At 40.8% G+C, this 16559-nt stretch overlaps 1 protein-coding gene across 6 annotated transcripts in view; it reads right to left on the reverse strand.

The window, feature by feature from the left end:
- Positions 1-16559, reverse strand: part of CCDC13 (coiled-coil domain containing 13) — a 35597-nt gene that overhangs the window by 10329 nt on the left and 8709 nt on the right. For 3 of the 6 annotated variants that reach the window (XR_010609978.1, XM_065666930.1, XM_065666929.1), the window contains exons 4-13: positions 16340-16482; positions 12874-12963; positions 12501-12617; positions 11219-11323; positions 8840-9004; positions 7369-7545; positions 5519-5725; positions 4240-4376; positions 2149-2232; positions 1199-1327 (exon numbers count right to left, since the gene is read on the reverse strand). Coding sequence is in view for 5 of the 6 variants with exons in the window: in XM_065666930.1 (XP_065523002.1) it covers positions 1199-1327; positions 2149-2232; positions 4240-4376; positions 5519-5725; positions 7369-7545; positions 8840-9004; positions 11219-11323; positions 12501-12617; positions 12874-12963; positions 16340-16482 (1354 nt within the window). In the remaining variant the exon portion in view is untranslated. The remainder of the gene's footprint in view (positions 1-1198; positions 1328-2148; positions 2233-4239; positions 4377-5518; positions 5726-7368; positions 7546-8839; positions 9005-11218; positions 11324-12500; positions 12618-12873; positions 12964-16339; positions 16483-16559) is intronic. The other 3 variants (XM_065666932.1, XM_065666933.1, XM_065666931.1) reach the window with 3 other exon arrangements.

A 16559-nucleotide genomic window follows, 5' to 3' on the forward strand; every position in this document is an offset into this window, starting at 1 on the left:
TTGCTGACCCGCACTCCAACAGCGAAGTGGAAGAATGCCTGATTTTTTTTTTTTACATACACGCATGTTGAAATATGACTGGATGCTATATTATCCTGAGGTTTTCTGAGAGTTATTGCACACAGTCTCACAAAATTTACTTTACCTGCAGGAGCTCTTGATACATGTGTAATAACTGCGGAGCTGCTGAATCATCAGTCTATGGTACATTTTACAAGCAACTGTGCATTTCATTGGCTCCGTGTTCTTCATTATCCCATATTCGTGATGGCCTCATTTTAGCTATCACTCACACCTCCATCCTTATCTAATTGCATAGCTCTATTAAAATCACAGGGCTTACAAAGAAAAGTAAGATTCTCCCAGTGTGTATTTCCAGGATTTAGCGCTTAAAAGCACCTTTATCACAGTTATAAAAAAGACGCATTTTTCTGACTGCAATTAATTGTACAGGACAAAAGCTGGACAAGTGAGAAATTATAACTATTGTAAACCAAAGAAAGTAAGCAAATAGTGTCTATTGTATTCAAAAACACACAGATAAAAAGTGTATCTTCCTACAAGATGGAATACAGATTCGGGAATCAAACAATACACATTCTCTAATTGGGAAAAAACCCCACCAAAACAACCAAACAAAAAGCAGTAACTGAAAGGTGTCCAAAGAGAAAGGACTTCTCTTTTCCTGCCCCCTTAAAACATAGTTAGTTTTCAACATCATCTTAAATTGAATTGCATAATAGAAAAGGAAAAAAAAATCACAGCTATGCTTCAGTTAAAGCAAAATAAATTCACTTAGAAGAGGATGCATTGCAACTTAAAAGAATGTGAAAAGCTTTTGGAACAGAAGTCAGATTACAACTATAATTACAGTATTTACTACTGATGAGTAATATTGCTGCCTAAATAACACCACACATATGTAAATACACGAATTCTAATTTCATCTAGGTGCAGCAAGCTTGAAGATGACTCCGTTTTTTTTTTGGCTCTTTGTTCTAAAAGAATAATAATAAAAAAAGTGAATCATCAACTAGGCAGGGAAATTGAGTAGAACAAATTTAAAAGCTCCTATTTAAGGAACGGATCACACTGGCAGCGCATGGTGTACTGTACTGCATGCTATAGGTTCTCACACACCTCAAGCACTCCTTAATCGCAGCATCCCACAAAGGATACTGGCAGAATCAGTCACTACCTTTTCTGCAGCACAGTGACCAGTTCCAGGAGCCTGTCTCTTTCCACTTCAGCAGCCTGGCACAGAGCCTTGTGCTCTGTGATCTGTGTCTGCAGCACTTCCAAATCCAGGCTGTTAGTGCCAGCAAGCCTAAAAGCAGCAGAAGCATAGAGAGTCTGTTTCCCATTTCAAAAAATGAAAGAAATGAAACAAAGATGGGATTTGAAAAACATATCAAAATACACTTGTCTGAAAACTAAGCCAGAATGCAGAGCCAGGCTCACTACCTCCCCCCAGCACCTATCTCTATACTGCAATAAACGGAACAGAAATATTTGAAAATGAAGCTACTGTGAGTTTCACTAGAAAGGTCTTTTCCTTCACAAGGGTGCTTTCCCTTCCCATTACCCCTGGAAACACACTTCCACCTCCTATCAATTCACTATCACTGACTCTCCTTCCATTGCTACTGCTAGAGTAAAAGAAGCCCATATGTGGATCCTCTGAAGTGCTAGCTAAGCTGTTAAATGGCGTGCTATTGATTTTTTCCTGCTGAAAGGCTTCAGGCAGCATTAGCACAATGGCCGTTCTTATGCCTGATATGTGATGAAAGGAAGAGGCAGTTCTCCCATGTATCCCATTTTTACGTAGTTCATTACTTCTCTGACCTCTCCGCATATGAGTAGTATTCAGGAATATCTCCTTTAGAGCAAAAAGCAGGAGAAATCTTGGTGGTTGGTGGTGAAAAGGGAAACATGGGATTTATGGAGCATAAAGCTAGCAGTCACTTAAAAAAATTAAGATAGCAAGAAGACGCTAGAGCTTGTGTCAGAGGTCTTTGGCAGTATCCAGTAGAAAGGATGGTGAAAGAAGATGTTTGTTACAGAAACAAGACACACAAGGATAAGGCAGCAGCTTGTGGAGTACGGCAGGAAACATCCCCTTGTTTATTATGAAGTTTATATACATACCTTCTAGGTGTGATGTTATTACTGAGATGGAAAGGCTTAGTAGCTGCTGACTCTACAAGTGTATGGCCCATCTTGGACACTGTGCTGAGAGGAAGAAAGCTGTATTAGTCCCTAAACTTTGCAGAAGGCAGTCTTCCAAGAACTCCAGTCATTTTGCAACATCTGTATTTATTGTCGTCTTGTAGGGAAAAGATTTCCAGAGCCTCCCAAGTCAGGAGTGGTTAATCCTAAAATCAAGTTAAGGTTGGTAATGACAGAAGTGTCCCAGTCTAAAAATGTAGATTTTTACTTTGACATCTCTGAGGAGCTTTAGTTCCTATTTATAGCATTTTTCATTTCATCTTTCCTGATAGGAAAAGATGATTCACTAAAGTAAAATGGAATACAGAGTTCATCAGCATATTAAAATTAATGGAATGAGTGAGGCCTGCTGACCAAACTATTAACAGCTCTTGCAATTTCCAGACTCATTCATTGCCCACCTTACATGTCAGCTATTTTCATGACACAGCTATGGTAGCCACGTATACAAGCAATAATTTATGCATTGCACTTAGTGGCTTCTTCAAAGCCATTACCCAACCTAATTTTCCTGCTTGCCTTCCTGCTTAATCTCAGCAGATATATGAAGTGAAAAAGTGGTTAAAATATAGTTTTTTAATCTAAATCAAGTCCACAGGAGGCCACAAAAAGAGTGCTGGAGTACCTCTCATATGCAGAGAGGCTGAGAGAGCTCTTGTTCAGCCTGGAGCAGAGAACGATCCGGAGACACCTTAAAGCAGCTTCCAGTGCCTACAGAGGCTGACAAGAAAGCTGGGGAGGGACTTTTCACAAGGTAGGGACAGGACAAAGGGAAATAGACTCAAATTGACAGAAGGGAGATTTAGATGAGATCTTAGGAAAAAAATTCTTGACTATCAGAGTGATAAGACACTGGCCCAGAGAAGCTGTGGCTGCCCCATCACTGGCAGTGTTCAAGGCCAGGTTGGATGGGGCTTTGAGCAACCTGGTCTAGTGGAAGGTGTCCCTGCCTGTGGCAGCAGGGTTGGAACTGGATGAGCTTTAATGTCCCTTCCAATCAAAACCATTCCATGATTCTATGATTTACTCCTTGAGAGCACAACTTCTGCAGAGTTAGAAGTGGGAGAATAAAGTCAGTCAGAAAGGTATACCAATGGAGATGTGGAAACTTTCAAATAAAGGATGTTTCAACTGTAACTCAAAAACAGTGAGAATAACTTTTCTTAAATTTCATAGTAGTGCTCTACTTTAATGCTGATTGACAGGGATACATCTGTCATTTCTAAAACCACATTCAGTGTCTAAAGTAATATGGTAGGCAAGTTAAAATTACATAGAACAAATCAGTTGCAATTTTAACTTGATGAAATATTTCCTCAGAAGACCAGTCTCAAATTCTCATCATCAGTTAGACCATGAACTCTTTAGCATCAAAACCAGCATTTTAGAAGGAAATGATAGAACTTGCTTCGGTATTATGGTCCCTTTACACAGACAGAGTGACACAGAGCCACATCAGTGTAAACAAAAATTGGATAGACTGCTGCATTAAGATTAGTGTAATTTACATGGTCTTCAGTGAGATTTTAAAAAGAGTGTTTGTTAAGAACAAATGATGTGGTGTGTTTTCAACATTTCTGCAAGTAAATCGTATTCCAAGTGTATTTATTGATTTAAATAATGAGCCAGATGTAGTGCTTACCTAAAATGGCATTTTGCATTAATACGACACCCTGTTTTCAGAAGTCTGCTCATTAGAAACCCCATTTCTCATAAGAGAGAAGAATCACAGGCACTTAAGCTAACCACATGAACATTATCTGAGCTGTAGAAGGATAATTAGCTGCACTACCATCATGCCAAATGTAGTATTGTCTGTAAGTCTGTAGGTCTTTCTCTGTTCCAGGATGAAAATCCAAGAGATAATGTGATTAGAGATTCCCATATACTGCAAGCAGGCTGCCACCACTGCTGGCACATAGCACTTGTGGTTTCATACAGTTGCTTGGGGAAACCATGCTTCTGAATAACTCACAGAAGTTGTAAACATTGACATTAGGGTCTTCTTACCGAGCAGATCCAGTCCTTCCAACCTGATTGCTGCCTGATGCCACAGGCTTAAGCAGAGTAGAACCTGGATCTTCTGAGGACTCAGAAGGTGGTGGCTCAGCAGCTCCTGAACCGTCTCCTTCATAGGCAGATTTCAACTGTTAATGTTGAAGCAGGTTATAAAACTGATTACACAGTTTAAAGAAAAATAGCTCCCTTAATGCTTAATCAGCAGCTTATAATTATTGCAAGCATGCCAGAACTTTCTATTTACAGGACCTCCTCAGAAAGTTTCCTTTAGCTTCTATCCATTGCAGGATGAAAACAAAGCAAGCTGCATATGAAATCATAGGGCGCACACAGTCACTAGAGAACTCATAGTGCAGCACCACCACTACAACTGCCAGCCCAGCTGGTTTGTGTCCCTAACCCAGGTTTGACCTCAGGTTCAATGCTCTAGCCCCCATTACTGAAGTATCTGACAGATCCACAATCTCACCATAACCCTATAAGGGTTTTATATCAACAGGAATTGGCTGCCTAAATACTCAACAAAACCTGACTGTAACATATAAGATCACATGAGAAGCCTTTGGAAGGTTAGTGGACTTCCTCTCAACTCCTGTGCCTGTGCTCTGGCAATAGTGCCATCTTGCCTCTGTCGGTTTGCAACACTAAACCATAAAAGTTTAAAACATTTTTAACACACTAGTTTGTATGGTGCCAACCTCCCCAGTTCTTTCATCTGTACAATGAAATTTCCATATGCTTGAGGCTCATCAGACTCATATCCATAGCTTAGAGATCTTAAGGAAAGGAAAATTTTGAAGAGTTTTACAGTGGGAGATGAGAATAACTTACTAGGGGCCCCATCACACCATAAAGGGATGTAGATGGGTACTATGGCAGGTACCATGGCAGCCTGCTGATGTCAGCCTCATTTATGTTTGTTTGCTTGCTTCCTTCAGAGGTCAAGGATGCTCAATACTGAGAAGTCCCCATTGGAGCCCAACCCTTGCTGTCAGTTGTGTGACATTCTTGACGTGGAGCCACAGGTGGATGTGGTTGATATTTCTGTTTTCTGCTGCTTAAACAGCTTGAAGAAAACTTATGTACAGGAAAGAAATTTAAGAGTTACAAGAGAAAATTCCTGTCTCATTCCAAGAGGACAGACTGTCAGTAGGACAGGTATTAATGTCTCAAGCTAGCAGCCAACTCAGATAACAAGGGAGAAGGAAGTGAGAGAGCAGATCTAAAATGATTACAGAGCATGCTCCACCAGTTAATTTCTTCTGTTTACCTGAAGTGTGAGTTGCCCAATCTCCTCTTCCAGCTCTTTAACCATTGCTTCTCGTTCAGCCACCACCTGTCTGAGCTGCTCTATAAGGCAGTTTTGTTTCTGAACCTCACTGTTCAAGTTCTGCCCTAGCATGTGCTTGGACTCCTTGTTCTCCTCATCCTGATGGCTCAGGTGCTTTAAGATCTCCTGCATTTGCTTCTGCTGGGTCTGATAAAATAAAAGCAATGAGTGAGATCTTCACTTTTATACACAATGATTATTAAGACTCCCTCAGCTTTTTACACCCTCCAAGTCAGATACCTGTTTATGAATGCTAGGGCAAGACTGCTCTGCCAAACCCATTCCTTGGTGTAAGCACACAGCTATCACTAGTGGTACTCCAAGAGCCTGTTATGTTTTAAGCATGAGATCACTGCATCAGCATTTATCCATTGAAAGGACTGCACAGCACATCTACTTGAAATGCTCAGACGTGGCTGGGTAAGGACAGTCCATCTCCACTGGCTCCTGCTGGTCATATCAAGACTTTAGCTACTGGACAGTGAAAGTACAAAAGACCTAAGCAACTGGGAGATACAGTTTGCTGGCAGCTTTGCTACTCAGTGTAGCAGAAAATAAAGCAAGAAAGGCTGGCCTTTGACGATGAAGGTGATTTTTTCATGAAGTGGATAAAAGTAAGGATTTCAATGTGCTTTTCATGAAATTAGAACATGATCAGATTGTGTGGGAGACATTAAAAGATAAGGGTAGTATGAGATGACAGCTGTAACACTAGGCTGTTTTATCAGTGGCTTTTGGAGTTTTTCTCAAACTGAAAAATCTAATACTTGTCAGACAGTTCTGTCAGGCCAACAAACTGCAAGCAAGGTGCTTTTTTGATGTAAGGCATAAAACAGTTTAACCATTCCTTCCCAAGTAAACTCATGTCTTTCTGTAATAATTTTAGTGAGACACTGACACTAAGTGACAACTATTATTTGACTCCTCTGTAATCTGCCTAATGTGCTGGTCAGTACCCACACTCCCCGCGGTTGCTTGGTATGCAGAGAGGTGAATGTCAGCTCAGTCATAAGCATGTATTAGCTAAAACCTAAAGGAGCAAGGAAATGTGATTTGAAACTTGTGAGGAGCCAGATCAGGAAACACAGAGCTAACCCTACTAAAAAGCAGCATATTTTCTACTTTCTTTTTTTTTTTAACTATTGAAATTGGGGAAGACTACTTAGAACCATGGCAGGACAAAAGCATCCTGCAAGACCATGACAGCAGCTATTTATTTTAGCATAACTGCATCTTGAGTCTCTGCTAATACTCTTGGTTTTGAAGAGGTCAAATCTCATCTCCAGCTACTGCAAGTGAATGTGCATATGGATTAGTACTCGTGGTTTAGCTTGTGTGTTTTGGGTTGTGTAACACAACTAATGAAAGTGCAAAATTGCAGGCATTCTAAGAAAAAAAACCCCAAACCTACCAATGAAGCTGAAAGCAGAACAGAGAATACTGTCCAGCTTCATGGGCCAAGAATGGAGCCTTTCCTCTACATACTAGACAACCCTATTTAAATCCTGCTTCTGCAAAATGTTTTTTCCAATACTTGCAGCTTAGAGCCATTTGACTGCAAGTGTGTCACACCTGGTGCTGTCTTGCAGCCTTTACATGATCTGATCCAAAACACAGAAGTGCTTTAGCTGCCTAAGAAACCTCTGGCTGTCACAGTTTGATTCATCAGGCTCCTGCACACCCTAAGGTTGTCTGTGTCATTGTGTGATTAAATGACATCATGTTTCATCACTTATAGAAAGAGGGATGATATGCAGGGGCTGAGACCAACAGTAATAGTCAGACCATACCAGTAAGGCATCTATGAGCTCATTGTCGTGTTTTCCTTTCTCCAGCAGGATTACGATCTGTCCCTTCAGGGTTTTCACTTCACTGCACAGCACTTTGTTCCTGGCTTTTGATGCGTCAAGGGTTTTTTTCACTTCCTCATGACTCTTTTTGAGAGCATCATATTCCCCAGTGAGTTTCTGCAGTGATGCAAACACATAATAGGAAATGACAGTTAACAGGCTATCACCAAGCCCCAGGTGCTCTGATGAGCTAGAGGAATCATGTATTCCCTGGGAGAATATAAAAAAATGGCACTGGCATTCCATATCATCCCAAAGAAAGTAGAAATTACAAATGCTACAACTCATTGCCTGCTTGCCAGTATAAAAAAAAAAAGAAAAAAAAGTCTGTCTGCTCAGGAATAGAAGTGAACTGGGTTAATTCAGTATGTGCCAAGAAGCAAATGATAATTTTGTATTAAAACCTAATTCTGTATGCTCCTGGTTTGTATTTAATATTGCATGAAGAATGCACATCTGGCCAAAGTGTGAGAGGGATGCTACAGAGTTTGGATGCAGCTGTAGCAGGGACCTTTCTACATACGCCTTCAATATAAAGTCAGTACCAGCTGTATTGCAACCTGGGGTCTCTCTCCCTTTCCCCAACATCACCTACCAAGCACAGTTGTCAGGTGGCCGCATTTCAGGTTAAACAGATGCATCTGACACGTAAAAAATAGAATGGTTTCGGTTGGAAGGGACCTTAAAGATCATCTAGTTCCAACCCCCATGCCATGGGCAGGGACACCTTCCACTAGACCAGGTTGCTCCAAGCCCCATCCAACCTGACCTTGAGCACTGCCAGGGGTGGGGCAGCCACAGCTTCTCTGGGTAACCTCTGCCAGTGTCTCACCACCATCACAGCAAATAATTTATTCCTAATATCCAATCTAAATCTCTCCTCTGTCAGTTTAAAGCCATTCCCCCTTGTCCTGTCCCTACCTGCCCTTGTCAAAAGCCTCTCTCCACCTTTCTTGTCACCTGTTTATGCACTGGAAGCTGCTCTAAGGTCTCTTCAGAGCCCTCTCTTCTCCAGGCTGAACAAGCCCAGTTCTCTCAGCCTCCACAGGAAAGATGCTCCAGGCACCTAATCATCTTTATGGCCTCCTCTGGACTCAGTACAACAGGCCCATATCTTTCTTATGCTGGGGCCCCCAAGCTGAAGACAGAAGCAGAGGTGAAGACTAAATCTTGTACTGCAGAGGCGTGTACAATCCTGTCCACGCAAGACTACAGTACAGACATCAAGTGTGGAAGCCTGTTGCGCAGTCCGTGAAGTGTGGCAGAATTTGCTCCAGTAGATCAAAAACCAGGTGGGTTTTGGGTGAAATGATCCTTGGGTGGGTTATAACATACACCTTGAAGGTAAGGTAAGGCAAGTTATTACATACTATACACCCAAACTGGACCCTCTCAACTCACAGTGGTTTACCTCCAAAGTTTCTTTCTTTTCTTTTTCTAAGCTGCGAATCTTCAGCAAGTTCTTTTCTTGGGCTGATAACTTCCTTGGATCAATAAGTGCCAGCAATTCCTCATCAACCTTGCTCAGTGATTTTCTGGTCTTGCTTTGACCCAACTGATTCTCTAGCTCTCGAACCTAGGGGGCAATAATGACAACACATCCAGAGCCTTTTCCAGGAGTACAGTGGCTCAGCACCAAAGAGGACATAACCATGTCAGAGTAGCATCATATTACTTCTTGACATTATCATGGTTAACTAACACAGAGCAGTGTCTGCTCTTTCAAATTTAAATTTGTTACCTGCTAACAAATATACAGACATCTAAGGCATCTGTGCTGGGAGAAGATGTAACACCAGACCTACAAGAGACTCAGGACACATTGGAGATATGTGCTTTATTGGGGCCTGTCCTGGGTTTACCAGGAGCCGTTTTGCTCCTTCTTAGTAACTGGTGCAAGCTCTGTTTTGACTTCCAGCCTGGGCAGAGAGCTGATAACACCGATTGTTTTTAATTGTTGTTAAGTAATGTTTATTCTGGCCAAGGACTTTGTGAGTCTCATGCTCTGCTGGGGACGAGGGGAGGCCGGGAAGAAGCAGAGACAGGACACCTGACCCAAGCTAGCCAAAGAGGTATTCCATACCACAGCATGTCATGCCCAGGGAGGTAACTGGGAGTTACCCGGAAAGGCACAGTCTCTCTTCAGGGGGGCCGAACTCATTCGGCGGTGGTATCGTATTCTCTTGTTATTTTCTCTTATCAATATTATCATTGTAATATAAATCAGTAGTGATTTGTGTTATACCTTAATTACTGGGCTGTTCTTATCTCAACCCATGGGAGTTACATTCTCTTGATTCTCCTCCCCATCCCTCCAGGAGCGGGGGGTGAGTGGACGAGCTGTGTGGATCGGTTTAAACCACGACAGGGCCATATGTGGAGGTCAGGCAAACAACTCCAAAGCATCCTGAATGCCACTAAACACACATATTCACAACAGAATAATACCTTAGATCTCCTCTAAAAGAGCAAACACCCACTCACCCATCTACATTTAAGCATCTTGGTCTTTAGGAGAATCACTATCCAGGATGTCCACAATCAAAGACACAGATCACTAGGCTGAACATGGGTACCTAGCACTGGTTTAGATGCCCTGGGATACTGGAGACATACATGATGCAGGATCTACAAGGCATCCATACTCCTCTGGAGAGATGACCAGAAGCCAGAGGGACACCCTGTGGCATCTCAGCTGGCATTAAACACCTATATGCAGTCAAGTGAACTAAGCCCCTGCATCTCAGCTATTTGCTATAGATCTATTTCACAGTCGGTAGAAGGAAATGGGCACTGCTACAGCACAGTTCCTCTGCCTTGTTCTGGAGGTGTCTTCTAAGATAAGATCCACCTACCTCACTTTTGATCAAGTGACTGTATTTACAAGATCACCACTGACTACTGAAGGGGCTTGAGGATACTCGCTCAGAAAGAAATTTCTACATTATAGTACAGTACTTATGGTCTTCACATGAATTCCATCCAGGGGACCTTAATGGAAGGAAAATGTAATTTCCTCCAAGGAAATCAGAGGTTAACAATTTCAGTCAGAGTGCAAAATCAGTTTGTTGGCATAGAATTAAACAGCAGAAAAAACTGCCTCCCCGTCTGGAGCTGACATTTCAGCTAGGTTGTGCCCTTCAGGAGTTTCAAGAGTTAAAGATTTTAATGAAGTTCCTGGGGGAATGACTTGAAAATCTTATCTGACCTCAATTCTTCCCATTTGACTTTAGGCACCGAACGAAGGTGTCTAAGCCAGAGCACAGACAATGAACAGGGCTCCTTCTCTACTCAGTGGAGAGAGGCACCTCCACAACACCCTGGGATTTTAACTGCCAGAACTCTCTAAGGTCACTGAACTCTCTCCTTTGACACAGATGCAAAAGATTCACAGCTTAAATACTGAAGCTTGCATGTTTGCAAAAGACTAATTAACATAATTTGCAGGAACTCTGAAACACCCTGCACACATCAACACGTATTTAGAATATAACATGCCTGCCACCACACACACACATGAATGCGCAAACACATACAAATGTACCTTAAAACTATTTCAGAAATAACCATAAAGTGTTTTATTCTAACAGTTGCTTTCTTCAACATAGAAAACTGCCATGTAGTTGCAGTAAACACTGTACTGAGACATACCTTATAAGCAAGTATAGATGTTAGGAGTTATGTAATAAAGAACTAACAGCATCTTTGCCTTAAACTGATGTAATATCTGTACTTAGAAAGAGCACCCCAGTACCCAGCTTACATGGCACCATGCAGGGTCTTAACTCACCTTGCTTTGGAGAACAAGAATTTGCTGGGCTCGTCCACGCCAGCTGCCAGAATTGGTCAAGAGACTTTGAATATTCACATCTTCACCAACTTCATTTGCTAAAAGCTATAAAAAAAGAATTAACATAAACAAGAAGGCTAGGCTTTAATACAGGTTGGGGAGAGGCATGGAAAAGCTGCTTACTCTAGCAATAAACACGAAACACAATCTATACAGACTGGCCTGCATCTGGTACTCAGCATCTCATCTGGTGTAAACTCTTCCAGATCATTATTTCAATACATACTGTCGGTGGGTAGAATAAGTTTGGCTAACATGAACAGTTTTACTTGTTGAGGAGGGTATTTCAGTATTTTGATATGTTTGAGTATTATTCTTTGCTTTTTTAAAAGATGTAAATCTGTGTTTCCCTGCCTGCTTATGGAGAGTGTCAAACTGTACTCTCTAGCTGTATAGCTGGGTGGCAAACTGTGCTACTTCTGTAAAAAAGATTTCAAATTCATCACCAAGGTTTACTAACCAGTCCTGACAGTTGTCAACATAATGTAATTATTTTTGATGTAATAAATACTTAACCAGAACTAAACAGGAACAGAGTATTGTCCTAATATACACCCTTGCAAATCAGGAATTGAGCCAATCTCTCTTGCACAATTCCAACACAGCCATATTAACCAGAGCTAAAGTTAGTATGAAGAGCATTTAAATTATTTATAAAAAGGTCAGCAGAATTCTATTTTTAGGACCATATTTCTACTCCGATCTGCATTGCAGGTTCTTATGCAAAGTAACGAAACCAAAGGAAACAGAGCACATAAACACTTTAAAATCCATCATGAATCAAAAAGGTTACTCCGGACGTCACTCCAACAAACTGTACTTTAGTTCAAGCATGGTCTTTAATCCCATTGATTTCTATGGGACTGAAGCCTACATTTAAAGTAAATACATAATTAAATGTTTTGGAAAGGAGGAATGTGCCTGAACATAAGCTTTGAACCTATTCTGCTCAACTGGGACTTTCAAACCTTGAAGAACCTGTACCTATCATAGCAGTAGAAATAACAGACACAGTCATCCAGCTATGGTGTCAGAACATGAAATTGTGTGCCCATGTGTATATCTTTCCAACGCAACCACTACACCCCTGTCTTTCTTTACTTCTTTACAGTTCATTGTAATATTTCATGGAGGCTATTCAAAGCTCAAAAGAAAAGAAGCCTCCTGATTTCACACGAATATACCTCTTGCACAGGATCCCAGATGCATCCTGCAACAGTACCTTTTGGGTCATCTTCAGTTCCTGCTTTGCAGACTGGAGTTGGTTACGATATTCCATCACTTTAAAGTTGGCTGCAGTTAATTTTTCTTGCAATGCTTTCACCTCTGGACTTTCAGCCTTTGAAGAGAAGAAGGTACTTGGTAAGAACACAGTCCTCAAGGAAAACCTGAAGAGATTAAGATCCACAGACCCCTCAGGACCACAGAATCTGCTTTTTCCAGACCCATTAGCCTTCCCTAATTTTGAGGGTATAGAGGCGATACGAACAGAGCAGTTTGGCTACAAACTTGTTCTAGTCATAGGAAAAGGATTGCACAATAGGAGAGAACTAAGTATCAGCTTCTGATTTCCTCTCTTCAATTACAACTCGTACCAAGTTTCCTTCTATCATCTTCAGAGTTGATGGCTTGATTCCTGCATCACCACCACCAAGACAATGTATTTTTTCTACGGCTGTCTGTAACTGTAAAGAAAGTGCACTGTTATTATAGAATGAATACAGTGAAGAGCATACCTCCATGGAATCTTAATTAGCAAAAAAAAGTATAACATGCATGTTTATTTACTCTAGAAAAAAAAAAAAAAACACCCAAAACAGTCAAACAACTTCATTTTCCTTTGTTTTTAAACACCATCAGTAGGAAAGCTTTTTTTTCCCCTGAAATACTTCCCAAAGTAGCATATGTTACTTCACTGTGGAATAAATTCAGTGAAAAATGTCTCTGACTTGCTGAGACACAATCAGTTATCAAGTATGGAGACTTCTGGGGGATTTTATTACCATAGGTTCATAAAATAAGTGTTTATATACATAAATGTAAACCCACTACAGTACAGGATATTTAATAAAAAACACATAGGACTGCTCACCAAAGGAATGTAAAAGAAGGAATGACTACCTGTCGCCCTACAGCTGACAATTAGCAATGATGTTAAGGCCATTTCTCTTTAGCTGGTAGCTCCAAGGTAGCATTTCTCAACCCATGAAGAATATATATCCTACTGCTTGCCACAGCAAAGGCAGGCAGACATAAAATGATTCCTCATCTGAACCATGTCTTATGTTGAGGTTGCAAAGACTTCTTACTGGACAGGAGTGCTGTAATTTGGAAATGTTGCTTTAAAGGGCTGAGACTTCGTTCTTTGAGGTGGGAGGAAAATCTTGATTATTTGCCCAAGTAAAAAAAGGCACTAAGGAATAGTTTCTTCATTAAAATGATTATTTGGTGAAACACAGAGTGTAACTTGGAACCAGCCCTAATGTCACCGCTTCTTTGCACGTAAATCAACAGTTAGGCCACCCCTTCTATATGGTTCATAAATCCTTTTAGTCAATGGACTGAGAATAAGAAATTCCAGCTAGTGTTTGCAGCTGCTAGGTTAAATTCTAAGGCAGTTTTCCGCAAACATCTGTCTGCAGTATTTGTTTACATGTACCACCGTTTGTTAAGTGATTGCTCGATGGCCACACCTTCCATTTTATATGTGGAAACAGCCATGTTAAAACCTTTTGTTTTACATATTTTTAGTTTTCATACAAGCAAAGAGTTAACAATTACGTAAAATAACCCTTGAAAGTACATATTGTGATGCAAATGTGTCACCACAATTCATTTTCCAGGGTTTAAGGCATCTAGAAGTCAGCATAGGGAATGAGATTCAAATCACAAATAAACATGTTCCTCGTTTTCAGTGTGGGAGTCTTTATAAAGAATGGAGTCTGGCCAACACAATCAGGTAAGTCTTCAGCCCACTCTACAGTATACTCCTATATTACATCAAGTGGATGAACTGGCTGCAGGCTTGGTTTTGTTGCCCATCCACAGCTGCCTAGTCCCATTTGAGGATCTGAGGGTACCCAGCAGGCCTTCAGCCACTGTACCAGCACTGCCAGTCCTGTCATGTCCAACAGCCCTGCAGGGGTGTCTGAGAGGTTTAAGTGGCATCTCAGATTGTACTTTCACACTTATGCATGGGCACCTGAATGGCACTTTAGTTGTCTTGGTTCTTTCTACAATGAATAGAAAAAGATGAGTGTGTCTAGACAGTGATCCAGCTTAGCTTAAGAGCTACTAAAGAGATATGAATCACTACAGGTTTCCTTCTGCGACAGCTACAGAATGGTTTGGGTTGGAAGGGATCATAAAGCTCATCCAGTTCCAACCCCTTACCATGGGCAGGGGCACCTTCCACTAGACCAGGTTGCTCCAAGCCCCATCCAACCTGGCCTTGAACACTGCCAGAGATGGGGGAGCCACAGCTTCTCTGGGCACCCTGTGCGAGTGCCTCACCACCCTCACAGGTAAGAACTTCCTCGTAATATGTAATCTAAATCTACCCTCTGTCAGTTTAAAGCCATTACCCCTCATCCCATCCTTACATGCCCTTGTAAAAAGTTCCTCTTCAGTTTTCTTGTCAGCCCCCTTATCTTCTTATAGTTCTACTGAACAAGTACAATCCACAAACTCAGCCAGTCACCATTAGTTTAGAGAAAAGCCACTCCAAATGAGGTTGTGAGAAAATGTAGAACATTGACCAGGGCACGGTTTCAGTGGGGTTCATGCTGTGGTCATTTTTATCTCAGATGAGACAGACTGCTGTGTTTAGTTTTGATTTTGATGGTGTTGGTGTCTAAGAGCAGATTAGTTCACATTTAACATGTCCATCTCTGCTTTGAACTGCAATTACTGTTTCTTGAAAATTTGTGTTGGCTTTCAGTTTGATTTCCTTTCCTTAAATGTCTGTGGTCCTTTCTTTTGGGTCAATATCTGACAATACTTTAAGTTTCTGTTTGAATAATGATCATTACACTTCTGAAAGTAGGGGATTATAACTATCTTGATTTTTCTTGAAATTATTCATGGCTTGCCCCTCTTGTGTGCTTTTGTAGGTCCCCAGCTACACCTGACATTTCTTAGCCAGCTTTTGACCAGAACATTCTGGATTTATGCAGGTGTTCTCAAAGTTTTAATCTATTATTTCTTCAACTTTCAGGTAAATGGGGTACAATTCAGATAAATGCATGATTTGTGATAATTGATTGTGACAGATGAAGTCAGAATACATTTATCAGCATGATAAACATTATTGATCCATTTAAGTTATGCTTCTAAGGAAGCAAACTGCAGAAAAAAAGGACTAAAAATTACCAAAAATTTTACCAGTTTTGTGTAAGGAAGAGGAGTAGCAGCCGATGAACAAAGTCAACACTGCCATCAGGGCCTCTAATTTTCATTTTAGCAGTCACCTGAGTAATATTATTCCTGTGATAGGTTAGCACATACGAAAAATTCATACTAAACCAGAAAAATGAGTTTCCCTGACTGAAGATTTGGTGTTTTACATGATCTAGTTTGTTACTGTCTCAGTTCTGGGAGTACTTATGTTAGAAAGCAGCTTTCATTACATGGACAAATACAGCTTAGAATAGAATACCAGTTCACGGCTGGCATTAATGAATGTAAGACATAATGGTATGAAATTTGCTTCTCCTCAAAAAAAATAAAATCAGAAAAATATCATTCCCATAGTGCTAGAAAAGCCTCTGTGAGGCAAATACACGTTCCTAATCACTATTTCATATATTCTTGGGTCATAGAAACCTATGGATTTAGGAGGTTTCCTAGCTCCTCCTTCCTGCAAAGGTGAAAACACAGCTGAGGGCACACATCCCTTTCTCGTATTATGGATAGAAATTACAAGAACTCAAAGCAAGCATGGATGTAAGAGCAAATACAAAATGGGAACATGAATTTAACTCAGTTTCTACAGGTCCTCTATCCCCAAAGCTAGATTTCTATGTTTTAGCATGCAAAGAAAGAACAACAAAAATGTCTCACTTCTCTTTCCAGCTCTTTGACTTTGTTATTCAGTTGTTTCACTTTGGCTTTTTCAGTCTCAGCCTCTGCAGTTATCTCACGATTCTTTTTGGCTAATTCAACTATTTTAGTAGCTGCAACATCTCCAGCTAAACCAGACGCCCCTGAAAAGTATACATAAAAGCAAGGCACACATCTTACAGGGAAGATTCAGAATAGATGATGCTTTTGTTCTCTGTCC

The sequence above is a fragment of the Lathamus discolor genome, chromosome 2, assembly GCF_037157495.1.
Source record: "Lathamus discolor isolate bLatDis1 chromosome 2, bLatDis1.hap1, whole genome shotgun sequence".
Lineage (NCBI taxonomy): Eukaryota > Metazoa > Chordata > Aves > Psittaciformes > Psittacidae > Lathamus > Lathamus discolor.